We start from the raw sequence: 22,219 nt of genomic DNA on the forward strand, positions 1-22,219 counted from the left end.
AATCAATTATAAATTATTATTTAACTATTACACCATCCATCTACAAATACATAATTTTCGGTAACTAAATATAAACAGTAATAATAATAATAATAATAATAATAATCTTAATCTATTTATATATCATAGGAGAAGTAAAAAGTGTCACGTGTCAGCACCACAATAAAACAATAATTATCATTATAAAAAATAAATTTTAAAATTGATTGTAAAAAACAAAAATCTATCTATATATAATAGGAGAAGAAAAAGTGTCACGTGTCAGCACCACAAAAAATAGGAATTTTACATAATTATAAATTATTAATTAAGAATTAAATAATAAATTACAAAACTAATTTAAAAGTACATTTGTTATGATTTTTAATTTTAAAACTAAAGATAAATGTTTACCGTTTCAATTTTTTTTAATCATCACGTGCCAATTATTTTTTTTTAAATAATAATAAAAAAATCTCTTATATCTAAATTAATAACCACCCCAACTCATGTTCCGTTTTCTGTAATATATGGATAAAGCAAAATAAAAAAATGATTTAAAAATATTTTTCATGAAGCCAAATAATTAGGGAACGAACTGTAAAAAAGAATTCTTTAAAGTAAAACAAAAAACTGTAAAAGAGTTTTTTTAGGTCTATATATTTATTTATGTTTATCTTTCTCCTTATTATGTGAATGTGGTTTCTGAACAGTTGAGAGAAAGTTAATGCTCTTCAATTGTCAAAATAACAAATACGTCTATTAGAGCAGAAGTAGTACAACATTAATTTTGTGCTAAATGGTCATGTTGATGAAGAAGACAATACATAAAGGTCAACTTCTCCTTATCATCTCTACTTTATTCAAAAATTTTTTTATCATATTTGCAAATTCTATGCTTAACGGAAGTTTTGAAAACATAACTAATCAATGATAAATTTTATGTTTAAAGAAGTGTAGACAGTGAAATTTTATTGATAAATTCATATTAAATTTTAGATTAATCCATAAATTCTTGATATATTGGCCAAGTCAAATTACTGGTTAATAAAGTCGGATTAATATTTAAGTCAAAATATATGACTTAAATAAAGTCCAAATCACATTTGGCTCAGTCCATTAAGTTGACAAGATGAGCCCAACTCATGTTCTTCAAGCCCAAGGACCAAAATGTTTGGACAAAAATACCCCTAAAACCCTAGCTCAAGCCTATATAAAGAGGTCTTCATAAGACCAGAAGAAAGGAGGAAGAAAAGAAGAAGACACATAGAAATACATAGAGAATCCTTGCTCTTCAGTGGTGATCTGCAAGTCTTTCACATACAAAGAAGTCTTCGCTCCAAGTGTTGAGCCGCAAGTAGAAAGAAGTCTTCACTCCAAGTGTTGAGCCGCAAGTACAAAGAAGTCTTCGCTCCAAAAGTTGAGCCACAAGTATTCCATCAAATCAAGAACATCATTGAAGAGAAGAACCATGGGATTGCATATCTTTTCTTAAAGATTTTATAAAGATTGTAACATTCGCATAAATTCAAATACAATTACTGTTGTTTGCTTGCTATTTTCCTTTCCTGTTTGTTGTATTTCAGGATTGAAACTTTAGACGCTTACAAATTGGCACGCCCAGTGGGACATCATTATCGGCTGAAGCGAAGGACTTTTTGGATATAGATAGGCTCAATCGAGTAAGAACCCTCTCAACTATTTCAGCGATGGATTCTTTTGCAGCTTTTGCAGGAGACTTCACATGTTTTGGAGACAAACCAAAGACAGTAGCAGATTCAGACGACACTTGTGAGGCTTGTTGTCCCAACAATTTGGCTTGATTCCTTGTGATAGGTCTCATGCTTCCCGCAGTAACATCAAGGATGTTTTCGACATCGATGCAGAACTTGGATCCATCAGTTTTTGCAGATGTAGATGCGAATACAGATGCAGATGCAGATTTCGATGCCGATGCAGATTTTGATGCAGATGGAGATTTTGATCCAGATGCGGATACGGATGTAGATCCAGATTTGGATACAGATGCGGATACGGATGTAGATCTAGATTTGGATGCAAATGCGGATTTCGAGTTGATCCTTTTGAAAGTCATCTCGGTGTTTTTGAACTTTGGTTGTCTTGAAGAGAAGAGATGAGAGGTAAAGATTGTCCCACTGGGCGTGCCAATTTGTAAGCGTCTAAAGTTTCAATCCTGAAATACAACAAACAGGAAAGGAAAATAGCAAGTAAACAACAGTATTTGTATTTGAATTTATGCGAAGGTTACAATCTTTATAAAATCTTTAAGAAAAGATATTTAATCCCCTGATTCTTCTCTTCAATGATGTTCTTGATTTGATGGAATACTTGCGGCTCAACTTTTGGAGCGAAGACTTCTTTATACTTGCGGCTCAATACTTGGAGCGAAGACTTCTTTGTATGCGGAAGACTTGCAGATCACCACTGAAGAGCAAGGATTCTCTATGTATTTCTATATGTCTTCTTCTTTTCTTCCTCCTTTCTTCTGGTCTTATGAAGATCTCTTTATATAGGCTTGAGCTAGGGTTTTAGGGGTATTTTGGTCCTTGGGCTTGAAGAACATGAGTTGGGCTCGTCTTGTCAACTTAATGGACTGACCCAAATGTGATTTGGACTTTATTTAAGTCATATATTTTGACTTAAATATTAATCCGACTTTATTAACCAGTAATTTGACTTGACCAATATATCATGAATTTATGGATTAATCCAAAATTTAATATGGATTTATCAATAAAATTTCACTGTCTACAAGAAGATATGTTGAGAAAATAATTCTATTTTTGATTATTTTTTTTAAATTTGATTTGATTCAAAAGAATATGTACATTTTTTTAGAAGGGTAAAAATTAGTATTGTGTACTTATTTTAGCCAAGAGAAGTATCTGTATATTGTAGGAAAAAAATCCTTACATGATAATTACAGATATAAAAGAGCATGGATGAACAAACTATACTCCTTCAAGTTTTTAAAAAAAAACAAAATTGATGATACAACTATTAATTATTTATGACTAATTTATTCTGTCAAATTTTTTATAAAGCCATTATTTATCTTATGGTGATTAAATTAATTAATTAATTTATAACAGTTACAATCCTAACCGTAATGAAATACCTTCAATTATCAGTTGAACTTTTAAAACTAATTAAAAGGATGTACATAACAAATAATATATGAATTAAAAGTTAGTCTTGACATTATCTTTCTTACTTGACTGCACATTAAAAAATAATAGAAAAAAAAAACTACTCATTAACTTTCCGCTTCTATTTTATCTAAAAAAAAAGTTAAAGTCAATAAAACGTCAATATATAGATCAAGTTATTCAATCATGAATATGAATAGTACATTTCTTTAGTAAATATATTAATATTAATTTTGAATTTAATTAATTTAAAATTTAAAAATTTGAATTCAACTTTAAAATTTGAATACAACTTTTTTTTAAAAATGGTTAACTGCCTCTATATTAAACTGTATATTAAAGATAAATAAAAAAAACAATTACTAATACTCATAGTAACTTTTCACTTCATATTTTTGCTTTGTTAAAAAAATATTAAATTTTGACATTTAATTTAACTGATAAGAAAAATAATTGAATGTTGAATTCACTCTTCCGGAAAAAAAGAGAGAAGGAATTATTCCACCAATTAATACTCATAATTAATGAAAACGAAATTTGAAAATAAAAAATTAATGTCCGACAGAAAAATAAATAAAATCAGAGTAGTTAAAAATATAAAAAAGAGACACTTCAATTGAAAATATAAGACAGTTATGGAGTGGTTATGAATAACAACTTTGATATCAAAATATTTATTCAATCATAGATAGAGGTTTATATTATTATAAATATATTTTCTGTTAAAATAATAACATATTTTTTCTGTAAATCTAGGATATTATATATATATATATATAAAATTTAATAATTACTCCTCACATTATTATTTATTTTAAAATTTAAAATTTTATTATACTTCAATTGATTTGTATTACTAACAATATGTGAATTACTTATGAAATTAATTCTTGAAGATTTATAAGAATTACTTTTTGAAATAACTTAATGTTATTACACATAATATAAGATCTTACGATAATTTTAATTCAAGTGGATATATTTTCCCTACATTTATTAGACTAGGACAATCTTTTTAAAAAAATCACAAAGAACTAACAATTGAAAAATACAAAAAAAAATTATAAGTTTAATTTTAAAATATCTGTGCAACGCGCGGACACGAATACTAGTTCTAAATTTTTTTTTGAAATAAACATCAAGTGACACTTTTGCCCCTGATGTTTTTGACTTTTATAACTATTTGCTCATTTGCAATCACAGTTATTTGATGTTGAAATATTGTTTGGACATGCGATTTGATTTTGAATTATCCTAAGAAGTTAAATTAATAAATCACATATCTCCATTTTTTTTTTTATAAATAAATAGTTAGAACAACATGTTATTAAAAAATTGAAGTACATGTAATTTTACAAGGATTTGTTGATTTAATAAAATAACGATAGTAATAACTAGATATTACAACATATGATCAACTAGCTTTCTTTAATAAAATCCTCCCACTTGATATGGACAATCTCTTTACATCAAGCACAATTTTTTTTTTTGTTAAATTAAAATAATTTATTCAGCCAAGAGCCAAGTTGGAAATTAATATAGTTTATGGGTTTCGTTGAATTCAGTGGCATTGATCCATGATTTTTGGTAATGACATAAGCTTGTTTGCTCAACGGCTAATCACACTATATAAAAAATGATCTTTATCGACAATTAATTAATAGTAATATCTTAATTTTGTTAAATATATACTTTTAGTGGCAATTAACACTCTTATAAATGTTGATGGACGATGATGCCTATAGCAATATTAAATCCAATAACAAATAACTAATACTGATAAAAGTTTTAATACTTTTTGTTAATATATATTTAAACTCGTTAAAAATTATTTTTGTTATAATGTTCATCCTAGAGATAATGACATTTTTCTAGTTGTTTGGTCAGTTTTTACTTTTTAGCTCAATTTTGAGGAGATGAAAAATATAAAGTAATTGGTGACGTTTAGTTTTTTGAATTATGACAAAGTTATCTTTGACTATTAAATGAGATTTGTAGGGAGATGATCATTAATAATAAACAATGGGTTGGGTTCAGACGTGGGAAATCAATCATATAATATAAATTATATTAAGAAAAGATAAACAGAATAAATATAATTGTCTTCTAATCAAAATTTTCCAAGTGGTTTGGTCAACAAGTTCCAATCTTTGTCGTCTAAACAACGTTTAGAAAAGTAAAGGAAACAACCACTCACTTGCTACCTAGTTTATCTAGGCTGATTCAAAATTTGAATTTTATTACTTTTTTTTTGTATATTTTTATTCATCAACTATATTATTTTGAGATGTCTACAATACTTATTTAGTTTAGAGATGGCAAATGAGTGTATTAGATCGGATTTAAATGCATTGAATATGAATTGAATTAAAATGAATTGGATCACAGTCCACCCGTATAAAAAATATTGGTAAATAAGGATTTGGTCAAATATGATTTGGGTAAAATTGTTCTAACTCACTTTAATCTCCTAAAGTCAAAAAAATATTTAATCAAAGATAAATTGTTAATACCTCAACCCCTACCACCCCACCCCAACCCCTGAAGCAGAATTTGCGGTTGCATTTGAAGATTGTGTTCGATTAAGCCAGTAATAGATTCATTCTTCCGCGCTCTTCATATTGGTTCGGAGAAGAAATTACGAATTGCAGTTGAACAAGTTGGTGAATTCGCGAAAAAAATAGTTAGGGAGAACAGAGGGAGTTGAATGAGAAGTCATCATTGGATTCAACTGGTTTATTATCAAGATTTTTTGAGTGCATGACATTCTGATGAAGATTTCGTTGTTGATATAGTGATAAGTTTTATTTTAGCTGGACGTTACACGACTTCAGCTGCATTGACATGGTTTTCTTAAGGGTGTCAAATGGGTGAATTGAGTTGAAATTAGAGATATTAAAATGGGTTGAAATAGAAATCGGGTTGGGTCTTGACCCGACCAAGTTTACTTTGGGTTCAAATGGGCTAAAAATCGGGTTGGGTTTTGACCCGCCCAATTTGACCCGCTTAATCTCAATATTTTAACATAGTGATATTTAACTTTTATAATCACAATTTGAATTTCAACTCAATTTTTTTTTTAAAAAAGTAACAAATGGATAGATAAATTCTGAAAGATATTAAATAGATTATAATTCATACCTTCAATATAGGAACATATCTTAATAAAGAGTTTTAAAACGGGTTGAAACTGGAGATTGAATTGTACTCAATTGAGGATTCTCTTAAAATGGGTTAGAGTTGAATGTGTTGAGATTGAACCCAATTCAAATTATTTTGAGCCAACCCTTAAAATTCTGAGCGGATTACCTATGTTTGAGTTCATTTTTGACACCCCTAGTTTTTGTGGTTGCTTTCGAAGAATCGGAATCTGAAATCTTGAAAGAAATTGGAGAATTTAAAACAGATGCTTTAGTTTGTTATGATGAAGTAAAGAACATGATGTATACTCATGCTTCGCTTTGTGAAGGCATGAGGTTTTATCCACCTGTTCCAATAGATTCTAAAGCGATATAGATAGTATATAGTGTGTATATTTGATATACATAATAAGTATATTTAGTTATAATATAAGTGTGTCTCTCTTTGTGTATATATATATATTGTCATAATTCAATCGTTAAATTGTTGTGATTTTCAAGGATTATATAATACTTGAATATTTGGTGTTGAGAATTCCGGTTCACTACAATATACAAGATGCAAATGAGTAGGACTAAGAATTTAGGTAATTGATGCATTCTTGACTAAATCTATATATACTTGAAAAAGAATTTTTTTTTGGAACTTTAACAAATTTATTTACACTTTTAAAAAGAAACAATTGTAAGGGTAAATTGGAAAATTATTTAATTAATTCTTTCTTGATTTTGTAAATTGAAAAATAATTTGAGACAAATATTTTTAGTAATGTGGACAACTACTATAAGACGGAGGAAGGTTGAACATTTATTTTCACCTACTAGAGACATGAATCTTGCGCTACTTCCAATTTCCAAGAATGAAGTATACAAATTGTAAACGGGGTCTCCTAATTAATTGATGGTTAACAACATTTCTATAGAAAGGGGAACGAACTTTAATATGTGAAGAAAACACACACTATTATATTAATTATAGCCTACTATTAAATAATTACCTCAACAGTATGCAAATTTTGCATAGTTTAGCTAGCATCAATTCTAAAACATGGCAAAACCTTACTTATTCAGATTTCACACTAAACCAATACAACGTTGTGACTTTTTTTGAGACCGGTAATATTTTGTATTCCTCAACATTAAGGGCTATGTTGGTGGTCCAAAAAGTCGTTAGAAGAAAAAAAAATATTAGAGATTCTTACAATGCTCCTATTAATCCACTAGTTGGATCTCTTCATCTATATCCCAGTTCTTTTCTTTTAATATGGTCCACCAAATACATGTTGGAATTGATCTTCACTATCTTTTTGACTTTTCCTGTATCTCCTTCTAATCCAACAACTTAATAGATCTATTGTTTGTTCTGGCATGGTCCATCAAATGTTAGATATGCTGGTGAAAAGGGTCATCTGTATTGTCACTTAATTGTGCAGAAATAAATGTTTGTTGGTCTCAAGGTATTCTTACACAAGAGACACCTTGATGCAAAATTGTTGGTCACAAGCTCTTCTGACTACTAACCGCGTGAAACATTTCACCTTGGTTGTAGCCACGTCTACTAGATTGTTTTCGAAGGGCCTTAAGTCCTACATGCTCTTTCCACCACCACCCATTTGTATATAACCTTTTAACAGAGAACTTCCCATCCTTTTGATGAGGCCAAAGTCAGTCTATCTAGATCCAAATAGTCCCAGGAACCCACCTGTCAGTTTTAAGAGCTCCACCACCTCACTAATTTCCTATTCATTAAGAAGTCTTCTGAAGACTAAGTTCCACCCTGTAACGACCTATTTCCATCATTATGGAAAAACCTATGGGGAAGGAATTTGGGCTAGAAAACTTCTGAGTAGTAACTTGGAAATTTCTAGCCTAAGCCAGACTTGGACGAAATTTGAGTCAGGTGAGGTCTAGGGCAATCCGGTAATGGATGGGGGATTTAATTATGAGTTTGATCACGTGCGTGGATATCAAGACGTTAAAGAACACGTCGGCTTAACAGAATTGAATTCGGGCAAGTAGAACTCCCGAAACTGATCTTGGCATGAAAGGGTAGTTTTAGAACGTCCAGGTTTGAAGGTGTGTTGTGAAATGTGACCTTGGAACTCAAATTTCGAGTTTCTGTCTCCATGCAAGGCGCTGGGGCAGGGTTATTTCCGCCAGGGCGGCTGTGGCGGGATAGGTCCCGCTGTGGTGGGACAGGTCCCGCTGTGGTGGGACAGTCGCGACTTAAATCGGGGAAAAACCCCAAAATCATTATTTTCTGCAAAACTTTGCTCTTAAGATCTAAGGGATGACCCAGGGCAGTTTCTTATTAGATTCCCACGATTTCTCGCTCTAAAGGTAAGCTAATTACTCCCCTAATTCGTATTTCGATTCTTAGAACTTAGAATCCTTGTAAATTATCATTGTGGGAGGGTTTTGGCCTGAAGATAAATGGTGGGAAAAGCCCTAGTTGAACATTAGGATCATTGGTTTGGCCTTAGGTTGATATTTTGATATAATCCGGATAAATTAGGCATTGTTTATTGATCCTTACGTTAATTACTTGTTTTAGACGAAGAACAAGCTGAAAGACTTCAAAAAAGCAAGGCTCAAGTGTCTTAGGAGTATTCAGGCTTGGTTTCGAGGTAGGTGATGGTTCGACTTCCTGTTATGTTATATATGCTTATTAATTGCTTCATTGTATGCATGCATGTATGTGGATAGAGAGACATGAACTAAATCTAATGAAATGAATGTGTATGAAAAATTACATGCCATGAGCCTGTTGTTTGACAGTGTTACTATGCACACTGTTCTTATGGGTGTGATTGTGCTGACTAGATCGGGTGTCACGTTCTGAAACATATATTAGACCGGGTGACACGTTCTGACACATATATTGGACCGGGTGTCACATTTCGACACATATATTTTGGATCGGGTGCCACGTTCCGACACACTAACCGTTTGGGTGTGGGTTCCATGAGTGAACCATTTGTGATTGTTACATTTATATTTACCTGTCGTGGTTATTGGGAAATTGTATGTTGCTCCTAGAATGATGATTGAATTGTGCCTTTTGTATATGTGTGTTTACTGTGTGGTAATGACTTGCTTATATTACGCTTACAGAAGTAGCCGCGTACCAGTACACTGTTGTTTTGTGTACTGATACTGCATTTGCTCTTTCTTTGTTGAGTACAAGGCATCTTCAGGCGGCTACTAATAAACCTCAGCTAGGAGACCATTGACTAAACCGAATTCGAGGGTGAGCCAGTTTTTTCAGGCTGCCATGGATCCTTAATCTATTTTAGTCCATTCTTTTCGGACTCAGACTAGACATTTAGGCATTTACTTATGTTTAGCTTTCGGGGTTGCACCCCTTCTTCTTAGACTTGTTGATTGGTAATGTTTTGGTACATTGGCTTTCAGTTCTAGGGGTTGAATTTCTGCGATAGTTGTTTGTTGGAATTTCAGAGTATATGGGAACTCCTCATTTTAATTTGCCATTTAAACCTGCCTATATATCTTAAAATGGTTTAGTTTCTTTAAGTTGCTTGGTTGGGTTGTAGAAATGGTTCTCCCACCGGAGGATTAGTGTGGGTGTCAAACATGACGGTTGGGGTCGTGACACACCCATGTGTAATCCACATCTCCTCTATTATTTAATCAGGGTTAGAATTTATGGAAAAGAATCTAGGGAATAAGTTCTTTAGAATCCCTTGATCATACCATTTGTATGTCCAAAACTTTGTCTTATCTCTCCTCCCCAAAAGAATCTTAGTTTTGCATTTTAGCTATGTCCAGTAATTTCTAATAGTTCTCCACATCCCAATTCTATAGGTAGTGCATTAGTGGTTTTCTTTCCCATAATTATGATGAATTACCTCTTTCTATAGTGCATGATATTCATGAACATATTTCCATTGCCATTTGGATAGCAAACACTTGCTTTGTAATTTAAGGTTTCTGGCTACCAATCTCCTATTCTTCTTACTTTGTTGGACTGGTACCTATTACACCAGATTGAACCCTTTCTCATTTTTGTTTCCTTGCTAAAGGAAGTTCCTCCTCAAAACATCGAATTTCTTTATCACCTTCTTAGGAATTGGTAACAATGTCATCACATAAGTTGGCATAGAATCTAACATTGAGTTAATCAATGTTACTCTTCCTCCCAGAGATAAGTATTGCGACTTCTATAATACCAATATTTTCTCAAACTTTTCTACAATGTCATCCAAGATCTCAATTGCTTCATGTTTGGATCCCAGTAGCATGGGAAGATTTACCATTGATAGATTTTCCACCTTGTACTTAAGAATACTTGCCACTGATTCAATCTGCATAACTTCCTTGATTGGGAATATACTACTCTTTCTTCAGTTGAATTTAAGTCCTAACCAAGATTCAAATATCTAGAATCACCCTCAAGTAACAAATATGCTCCTATTTTGCTTCACAGAAAACTAATGTATCATCAGTATATAATAGATGACTCAACTCCATATTTTCATCTGCCATATTTTTGACACAAAAACCCCTTATTCAGTTGTTATCGGAACCAACTCTTATAAGACTATCTAAACCTTCCATAAGAGTGATGAACATAAAAGGGGATATGGGATCCCCTTGTGTTAATCATCTTTCTACTGGAAAAAACCAGTAGGTTCTACATTAACAAGAACGAAGAACTTATAAATAGTTTTAATACAAAAAGATATCCAACTTATCCATCTCCATCCAAGTCCTATCTGTCTAGAGGTATAAATCAGAAATTGCCAATTCAAATGTTCATAAGCTTTTCCAATATCCAACTTATACATCACCCCTGGTGTTGTCCCTCTGATTCTGGTATCAATGCATTGTCTTTCTATAAAGAAATCATCCATAATCTGCTTCCTTTGATGAAGGCCATTTAATGCTCATTTACTAACTTATCAATCACTTTTTTGAGTCTTTTTGCAAGCACATTGGGAATAATCTTATAAACCCTTGTAATCAGACTTATAGGTATGAAGTCTCTCAGATCATTGTCCATGCCTTCTTTGAAATTAAAGCTACAAAGGTAATATTAAAGCTCTTCTCAAAATTTTACTGAGAGTGGAAGTTATGGAAAGTCTGAATCAAATCCTCCTTTACTAGTCTCACAAGGCATGAAAAAATTCCATAGTATAGCCATCTCGACCAGGTGCTTTGTCAATAACACATAATTTGACCCCTTCCGAGAACTCCTCCTATTCAATGCCTTTTGATAGTCACTCTTGTTTCTCCTTTGTGATTTTCTTGACAATCATAATGTTTAGAGGTAGTATCCAACCTTCATGTTCTTTATATATATTTTGATAGAAGTTTACAATTGAGCTTTTAATTGCCAAGTGTTCAGTTTTCATTACTTCATTAATCTTCAAAGTGTCAATAGTATTAATCCTTTTGTAACTTGTAGCCATTTTTTTGAAGAACTTGGTCTTCTTATCCCCGTTGTTAATACATTGGATTCTAGATCTCTGTCTCCAATGGATCTTCATTCTTTGCCACTTCTTCTTACTCATTGTTAAATTGTCCTTGATCAACTGTTCATCATCATATGTTAAAGTTCTAAGTTTCTGAATAGCTTCCAAACTTCTTAATTTCTCTATGATTTGATCTTTTTTTTCCCTTCAATTACCATTTTTTATTCTTCCTCCACTCCTTGAGTTTCTGTTTTAGGAGACTCAACTTAGTAGCTAACTTAAAATTAGGTTTTCCTTTCTCATTAAAAGAACTCCACCAGTCATGCACTTTGTCTTTGAATCCATCGACATTTAGCCACAAGTTCTCAAAATCTGAAGTAGGACTTCCTGAATGTCTCATCCCCACAAGTCAGAACTATGGAATGCTGATCGGACCCCAAGCTTCGTAATGTACTTTGTCTGATTTGAGTAAACAAATCATCCTAAGGGATTGCATAAAGGAACAAGGATATTCCGCAAGCATTTCTCTTATTTTCTCCTCCTCTCCGAGTAAAATAACCTCCAAATAAAGGGGGATCGATCATCTCTAATTCATTTATGCAGTTACAAAAATCTGAGATAACTCTCGATAGTCTAGTGCAATTAGTCTTTTCTGAGGTATATCTAGTAGTGTTAAGACTTCCACAAACTACCCAAGGTCATTCACAAAATCTTCTCATGGCACCCATCTCCTCCCAAAGCTCCTTCTTTCATTTTTATCACTATAAGTGTAAATTGCAGTTAGAAACCACGTTAAATATGGTTTATGCAAATAAGTTTGTATGAGATACTTTGATTGTGGTATTCCACAACTTCTCCCTTCCATGATCTCTCATCTCACATCACTATTATCCCCCATTGCTTCCTATATATTCCAACCAAATACCCCATATCCACCTATTTCCTCCCAAATGATGTATATGATCCTCCACTTTTCAAATGTATCCCTTCTTTCTCCCTGTTCCGTTCCTCTCTTTTGATCAATTTTTAACGGAAGAATTAATGCCTCCTCTATATACTCTTCAAATGCAACTCCAAGGTCTCTCTAAGTCTCAAAATATTTTTCTGCATCCATTTATTAGTTATTCCTTATGTTTCTTAGGTGTAATCAGATGTGTCGGTGTTTATAGGAGTTGGGTATCCGAACAAAGTAATTTGTTTTGCATTCATTTATCCCTCTGGTTCTATCTCCATTTCCCCTTATATGCAGCAGTATCTGGCTCCCTTATGCATTTAAACTTTGTTAAGGTTGTTGTATTCCTTTTAATGAAGGCTTTTACTATCCCTACTAACTTTTTCCAACCTTTACTAAATGCATTATCTAGTAGAATAATGAATTCTCTGTCATTTTCTTTAATTGAAATGAATGATATGAATATCTCTGATTATATTTTAAGGACAAAAAATTATTTTTCAGGCATGTCGCAAGTAAGTAATTAGAATGCATGTGCATGATCTTACTTCGAATTTAAGGAATTTTAATTCACATACACATACACATACACATACCATCATTAGCACCATTTATATCATATGAAGGTGTTGGACTACGCTTCTTAGCATAATCTTCTTGTAGAGGTCTTGGGGTCTGAAATGAAAACTTTTCCAGCTTACGCCTTGTGATGCATACTCCGAATGTTGCTTCAAGTACCTAGGAATAAAGACCATTAGTCAATGTGGCAACAAAACTACAAATGAAGTACATATTTTAAATTATGACTTCACAAATTTATACCAACCCAAGAAAGGATTAGGAAAAGAAACATGTTTTATAAAGCTGATTCAACTTGACAAAATTAACATACCTTTCAACTTCTATTTTGGAACGAAATTTCGTTCTAGTAGGCGAATCATAATACCTGAAAATCATGACAAAAAAAAAATTAAAGAACCATGAAATATATATTTGTACATTAGTCTAATTGTTCTAGGTAATGAAGAAAATGCAAGACTTACACATCAGCAAACTTGGTGCCTCCTTCTGCTCTGATTTTTAAAATTCGTTTCCATCCCGAAGGAGGCTGAGGAATACTAGGCTTATCAAATGCCCACAGTTTTCTTTCATTCTGAGTGACATCTGGTATATAGTCACATGATATACTAGGACGCCACTCACGAGTGTCTTCACAATAAAAAGGACATTCCAATAGGTGTTCCCTTATTTTTTCATACCTCTCATTTGTAGGTATGTACCGCCATTTGAAACATCTAAAGCACTGCACAACAAATTCCATTTCATCTGCAACTTTCTTTTTGAGGTTAGCATCTTGATCTCGCTCCATCCAACAAACTCTTAATGGAATTGACTAACATGAGGACAAAAAATACAACGTGTATTCATTAGGGATCTCCAACAACATTTTAACATGATACAACATAAAAGAATCCATTATCCTATTTAATCATATATCTTAAAAGGTTTGGTATGTGTTTACAATAAAAGAAGGACCTATTGTTTGGATTTACATATATAAGATCTGGCCCACTGAAAGATAACCCCTTATAGAAGTTAAGGAAATTCTTGAATTTTAATGTCAAGTGAAATATACAAGAATTCAAACCAAAAGTCCAAAATAAGATAGTCAGGTAGAGAAGATGAAACAATCTCCACATGTAGATTTTTTCCGGCTAGTATAAGGAAGGATAAGTGAATCTACTTAAATGTAAAGGCCCTCTAAACCACACTCAGGACAACAACAAAAAACCGAGTGTAATCCCAAGTGTGATCTTGTAAGAGTAGGATGCGCACACACCTTAGCCTACCTTTTGTGGTGTTGGGAGGTTATTTTTGATAGACATTATATTCAAAAGAAGGAATCAACATTCGTGATATTGTCACGACCCAAAAATGGATGTGATGGCACTCGTCTTATCCCACCAAGACAAGGCAGCCTAAAACTCAACCATTAAGACAAAGTACGGAAATAAAATAAAAATAAAAGTTAAACAAATAATTACTAATTCGGATAACAAGTCAATTTAACTAAACTCTCAAAATCTGGTTGTCACATGTACAAGCTTCTAATGTATTGCAATAAATTTGAAAGATTTAAACAAGTCTCAAATGATGTTGTCTCTAAAGTAGGATACGATCATAAATAGGAGTATGAACGACCACTGAGATGACAAACATCTACCTCACAAATCTCCACACTAAGCCTCGAAAAAGAAGAGAATAGTAAGTATCACGAAGATTCGGGCTCGTAACCTATAGAAATGTAGAAGCAAAGGGTGAGTACCAAACCACATGGTACTCAGCAAGTAAACTTCTAAACACAAGCTAAGGGAATAGAATACGGGTACTCCTTACATCCCAACCGAACATCCATAACTACAACTTGCCTAAAATCCAGTCCATCCTAATAGTTCACAATTTATAGTAGCACATACATCAATAAGAACACTCCAATGATTTTGGATCAACAATACACATGATTAAGTTAATCAATCACAAGTTCCACAGAAATGCACTCACAAGTTCACAAATGATATAGATATGCAATGCAATGCCAAGTATAGTGATGCATGTCTAACCTAGTGATACACACCTGCTGTTTCACAGTCTAGGACCATGGGGGACATATTTGTCCAAGCATCCGTCGCGGAATGCGACAGGACCCTAGATAATAAAATTCTTCACGACATGTGACACGTCCCTCGATAATAAAATCCATTGCAGCGTGCGACACGTCCCACGAATCATAATATCCATCACGGCGCATGACACATCCCTCGAAATGGTACATCCTTTTTAATTTTTTATTCTTCCTTAATTCACATAACACTTATCACAACCATGTCTCAGAACCAATGCAAATGACATGTTCACACAAATAATGAGGAGATGACCATTTTCATATGTAACACCTCAGAATCAAGTAGGTTAAACTAGGTCTAAGTGAGAGGGCAAGGGCCAAGAAAGGGAGCTTGGGGAACCTAGCCTTCACCAAGCACTGCCCCACCTTCCCATGACCACCAGGACGGTTCGTGGTAAGGACTACGAGTCGTGGTGAGGTTCGTGAATGTCTAGGTAGTAGCTAGGCTACACTGCCCCAAAATAGGACCCTCCCCACGAGCCACTAGACGGATCGTGAAGGCCACCAGGACTGTGGGAGGGGTCGTGGTCCTAACTTAGTTTTTAAGGGGAAAAGGGGGTGGCAACCTAGCCACTGGTCCAAGGCCACGGAAGCCACCACGGCTTGTGGTAGGGACCATGACTCGTGGAGCCCCACATGGTGGTGAGGTAGTCCACTGCTAGTTGGGGGTTAATTGGTCCTTTCCAGTTTTAATTAGATTAAAGCTATGTCGTTTTACCAAAGCCTAGGACCCCTATATAAGTCATTTTAACCCAAAAACTCACCAATTCAAGTCATTATTTCCAAAACCAAAAAGAAATCCCCAAAGTTCTTCCTCTCAAATATTTCTCTCTCTAGAACTTGAAGAAGAAGAAAGGGTTCAAGCTAGGAGCAAGGTCAAGCTTCAATTCCTCCATTGAAGTTAAGCATTGGACTTTGAGGTATGATAGTTTTCATCAATGGATTCCTTTCATTCATGGAGTTACCAAATTTCTCTATTTTCAAAGTTAGAAATCCCTAATTGAGTTAGGGTTTCTTCAATTGTCATGGGTTTTCTTCAATGTTGATTTAAATGATTGAATTATGATCTCTTATGCATGAATTGATGAAATATGATGATTTCCCCATGAACCCATGTAACCCCTATGTTTCCAAGTTTTGAATCATGTGATGTGAGATTTTGATTGTAAAGAAAGAGTTTTTATGAAATTAAGCATGTATTGCAAGATTTACATGAAATTATGATTAAAGCCATATCTAACCTATGTTTTCTATGTATTGAAGATTGAAAGTGGGTTTAGAACCTCAAGAGGTAAATTATGGATTTATGCATTTTCTTATGAAATCTATGCAAATGTTTTAAGGGTGCTTTGAGAGTAAAGTACCAAAAATGATGTTGTTGTTGTGTTGTTGAAAGGATATTCTCGTAAACACATACTAGCATGATGTGAAAGGTTTTCTCACATAATAAGGATTCTTAGGTTGAAAGGCTTTCTCACCTAATTGAATCAAAGAGTAAGAGCTATCCTAATGAAACTAGCTTGGATTGATTATCCTAGGATACGTTTCCATGGATCAAAGAGATAAGTCTCCGTGGGATTTATGCTTAGCACCAAAGGGATATTGAGTTGGAAACTCTCACATTAGTAGATGCCGGATTTCTAGAAGCTATCTTCTTATCCATTACCTATGTGTCCCCATAGGATGATTGTCTCAAGAGACATTAGCTAGTGGATCCACTTAAGCTAGAAATTCATGGTCCTTACCTTGGCAAGTAGGACAACCCTTTTCGGTGTGGGAGACACGGGGGATGATGTTATAGCTCACATGGTATTTATGTCGGTTAAGGCTAATCCCCCACATTAATAACGAACTAAGGTTACTTCAAGAAGTATCTCATATGTGTTCAAAGGTTTAAAGATGATTAGCTTGCATTGGCCTTATTTTATGAAGTATGTTTGTAACTTTCTTATATCATATTTTAACTTGGTCAATTGGATGTCATGAAATGAAATGTCCCTTTAGCATGTTTTAAATGTTTTATGCATGACTATCATACTTGGTAGATATTTTTGTACTAACGCATACTCTTGCCTATGTTTCCCCAAATATAGGGTCCGACAGTCAGGGTCATCAGTTTCGTGGCTAGAGGTTGACTTGAGATATTTTCGAGCTTTGGTGAGTCTTTATGCTTCGCTGATGGACTTTCATTATTTTAGTTCCCTTTCTTGTATTTCACTTTTGGACATGATGTATGGGATAGTCCCAATTTCATTCTATTATGTTTGGCTATGATGAGACAAAGAGTTTAGATTTCCGCTTTCTTTTATAAAATGTTTGGACTTGAAATATGTTGTTTTACTCTTATTGTCCTATTTCTTATGTTATGAGAGCTGGGTGACTTGAATGGAGTCCTTCGGGGTTCTATACGCCATGTTACATCTAGGGTGTACGTACCCCTGGATCGTGACATCATAACAAAGCACAATTCACAACAACACAATCGTGATACAACATCAACAATTAATCAATAAGCCTATCAAACTATTTTCAACACATCACAGACCAATAATTAATCACATATCCTTTTACTACCCTTTTTTCATCATTAGAATTATTCAATATGGACAAGTCAACCCATTACCAAGTTCCATTACTCCCCAACACATACCACAAGGAAATACATGATTTTATACACTTAACAAGGGTTGAGAAATTCACTTGCTTCAAACTATCGAGCAATTACTCCGGGACTTGAGCCTTCCTCTTCTGTTGGACTTCGAAATCAATACAATCTATTCAAATAAATAATCACAATAAGATTTCAAAACTAACAACACCCATATTACTATCTGTCTAGTCTAGACCCAAAACCTCACCCCAATCTATAATCAAGTTCCTAATTTTGATGCCAATTAACATGTCAATTCTCATATTTTTCAAATTTCAAGTCTACGATTAAGCCTTAATCCCTCCAAATAACATAACTCGACTGTTACTCATATAATACAATATACTTAATATTTAATTACCTATCTCAATATATCAAAACTTAAATCATAATATGATAACCATAAGAAACTTTTCAACCCGATTTGGATTAAGCATCAGTAACCTAAGCACTATAAAAGAAACCTGCTAAAATTGACCTATATTATACCAAAATCTAAAGTTTCCGATGATTTTATACTCAACCAATCGTTACTCTTATATCCAATAATTTCCATCATTACTTTATTGAAGAATAAACTATGTTTCTCATTAATTCGACCAAAACAATACCAAACAATATTAACATGTCAACTTTAAAACTTATCTAATCTCATTTAATACAAAATGAGTTACATTGTATATATGCGGCAATAAGATAAATATATGCAGGCACAAATCTTGAAGATTTGCTTACCAGGAGGTGGTTTTCCTCTTATCAATGCCGCACAAATATTTTTTTTGCTATACTCCTCTCGCTTCTCAAGTAATTATGTATATAATTTTTTAACCCTAATAACTTATTTTCATGTATGGGCCAAGTGATATAGAGTATTAAATAAATTATAGACTTGGCCCATTAACCACCAACTAAGTAAGTTAATTATTTAATAAATATCCATCAATAAAATAACAGTACCTATCGTTATAGTTCAAAATTCTCAAAACAATTTCACAAGCTGATAAAAAATGACTTGGGACAACTATCAAGAGGGGTAAGATGGTAATTTTACAAAGATTTTCCAAAAATGACCTTCTGGGTCATTACACTATCCATCACTAAAAACTATGTTCGTGCTCAAATATAAAGAAGGCGGAAGAATAACCGATGTTACCAAAAGCTTGAGGTATGATTTTCCAGAGTCGATGTTCATCGCTCCAAATGAGGTCCTCCTTAAGACCATTCCAGCAAGATCAACTACTAAGAACTGAACTTTCGAATCAAACTTTGGCAGCTCTACAAATCCAAAGTGATTACCAAGCTATAGACTAACCCATGAATTCATTTTGAACCGAAACCCACTAACCAGGACGAATCTTTTCTCATAGCCATGATAAAATTCTGAATCATTATCGGCTACAATCACAAGTGAACCTGAACCAACTACCACACACTTATAATGCACAAACCATCACATATCATATCAAGATTCTCTCTTCACAACACAGTTTTTCACGATCTTAAGTTATAAAAATCTTCTCTATAGACATCGGTCACTCATCGAGGAGAATCAAACTCATCTGATCCAAAGAAGGAAATTATCGAGTAACCACCTAGCGAACGGTACACCCCAACATACAAAACCTCTATCAATACTATTGAAAATGCTAGATCAGTACCCGTGATTGTAGACAACCCTTAAGAATGGTACGACTAGACTCAGTGGTCCCCACATTCAATCACACATAACCAAAATGTGACCTTGATGATGAGACAAATATTAAGACTGGCGTATAACTGTAACTATTCATGGTAGTTCTTCTATAGGTTCTAATAAGCAAAGTTGTGCATGTAGAATCACTAGTATACATTAACTATCCCAAACAAGACCAAATCTTCCATAACTAAAATGACCAAGTCTGCCCAAGGATGTCACTCTACCAAGTGGACAATCACAGGATCGGTACACCCGATCCACCACTAGAAATTCACCTATGGATATGGAAACGTACGTGGCATAAGCAGTGAATTATACTCCAAATAATTCATGAATGAAGAAAGTGGTCACATAAGAATGTACGGAAGTAAGGTCGAATAACACAAGATTCTCCTTCCATAGTTCCCATATCAAACAATTCCATTCATGTGACTTCATCTATCAATTTTTAGCCACCCACAATCAACCAGTCCGATCCCCATTACAATCTTACACATATTCGATTTATCAAACCCCACATACTTCTCATAGTACTCTATTGAAGCCAACACTTTTAATACCAACAAAAATCATAACCACACCAATCATTTATCTTACTCTCAAACCGTCACTAGTATCAAAGTCTTCTTACCAAGCACATTGTAGCCTCCAAAAATTTTGAACTATGGCTCCCTATCTTTCCATTTAAGCACCCCATGATAGATATGGGTCCCACCTAAGGCTGATAACATTAATTTCAAATCTGATAGTACTTTCTCATTGAGATAAAGCTATTGAATCACGTCTAGTGTCAACTCCATGCAATATTTCATATACCAAGGTTCAACTATTATTCAAACCATCATATACCTCATACTAACACTTAAGAAATTCTTTGTGAGGCAAATAATTCTATTTATTATGAGCACATAATCTCTATTTACCATCAAGTGTCAATGTAACGCATCACAATTGTCTATGTAGTCTCATCAACAAAGTAGTTTCAATCCCCTTGAAGTCCTCAATAACCATGTAGATTTATAGGTCCATACCGTTGCGCATCCATAAGTTATCTATCATAATTTGAACAATCTAGCCCCATTTAACAACACAAAATTTTCCACACTAATCTGTTTGTCACCCAAACCAAAACTCAATCATCATAAAAGTCGCCGATAAATTCCTAGTAAGTCTTTACCAAATCAGTCCACATTGCATAGTCATTTCTAAACTCAAACGCGGAAAACCCTACTATCTTTAACTTCAAACCAAGGGTCTATATGATATGTATTATTCTTTTATCCTTTTTTTCTTCCCATGACAGAAATTTCAAATACGTTGAACTCTTCCATACACCACACTCTTGTTCTTTTCGATAGCTCGTTTACCAAGCTTATCATTTGACAAACAACCTATGACATTTTACCTTCTCCTCTAAACCAAAACTTTACTTGAAACCTTTCCTTAGGTCTTTTAACAATCAAAAGCAACAAACTTTACTCCCCAAACCATGCACAAGTCCTTCAAAATGGTCAATACCCGATGCAAACCATCATTTCTTACCTTACCAATTCATACCTTGACAAAATATACTACTACACACGTAGGCTTACAATGAAAAGCTTAAATTTTGAATTCAACTGTGTGACCCAATCCTCTTAACTCTGAACATTAGCTCATACCTTGAAGATTTTTATGAATTCACGTAGCTTAGCTATTCATTAATTGCCTCCCATCGATCTTATCATTTTCTTCACTAAAATTTTTGATCGCACACGTTACCAAATTCGAAACTACCTAAGAACTTATGACCACACTTGAATCAAATGTCTATAGACTCTTTTCTCAAATCTTACCCAGTAACTTTTAACCCATATGAATGACATGTAACACTATCACAATAATCTGGGCAAAACAGATGGAATCACGTGTCTCTGAATCCAATTATCCACTCTTTCTGAAGATACATCTTTGATCCGTACAATCAAAGTAAATATCGTTGTTCTTTTTTCTCCTTCTGAAAGCTAAACTACATTCAACTAATTCTTTCTATTTATGACTCTATCTCCTTTCAATTTGATTCCAGCGGTGTCTCAACACATCCTACAACTTTCCATATGACCACGCTACTTACCAAATAGTAGCAAACCACAACCTTACTACTCACAAGTCATCATTACAATACAATTTTTTTTAACCAACAATCTTTATTATATATATGAATCTCAATCACAATCCATCATAAACTCTTATTACCATCATGCTCAGTTAGTCCTTGCCATCATATCGAAGGCTACCTTATCATCGACATGACACCTTAAACCCAATCATACCAACCAAATCCAAAGAACTAACCCAATTTTATACACATTTTGTTGTTACTAAAATCCTCAATTGCCTTCACACAAGTATACTTGTTGGGACTTTCTTTACCCATAAAATTGTCATTCCGATATTGATCCACCCCCTTGGAGCTTATGATTAAATCAGCAGTCCTCATTTAGAATCCTTGAGATACACTTATAACCTAAATAT

At 33.6% G+C, this 22,219-nt stretch overlaps 1 protein-coding gene across 1 annotated transcript; it reads right to left on the reverse strand.

Moving 5' to 3' along the window:
- Positions 1–2,159: 2,159 nt before the first annotated feature.
- Positions 2,160–14,045, reverse strand: LOC125808554 (methyl-CpG-binding domain-containing protein 2-like). Its single transcript, XM_049488239.1, is given in 5 exon segments — positions 2,160–2,173; positions 13,273–13,377; positions 13,380–13,414; positions 13,569–13,622; positions 13,720–14,045. Coding segments are annotated over 5 exon segments (534 nt in total).
- Positions 14,046–22,219: the final 8,174 nt, after the last annotated feature.

Source organism: Solanum verrucosum, unplaced genomic scaffold (assembly GCF_900185275.1).
Source record: "Solanum verrucosum unplaced genomic scaffold, falcon-dt-bn FXZP01000160.1, whole genome shotgun sequence".
Classification (NCBI taxonomy): Eukaryota; Viridiplantae; Streptophyta; class Magnoliopsida; order Solanales; family Solanaceae; genus Solanum; species Solanum verrucosum.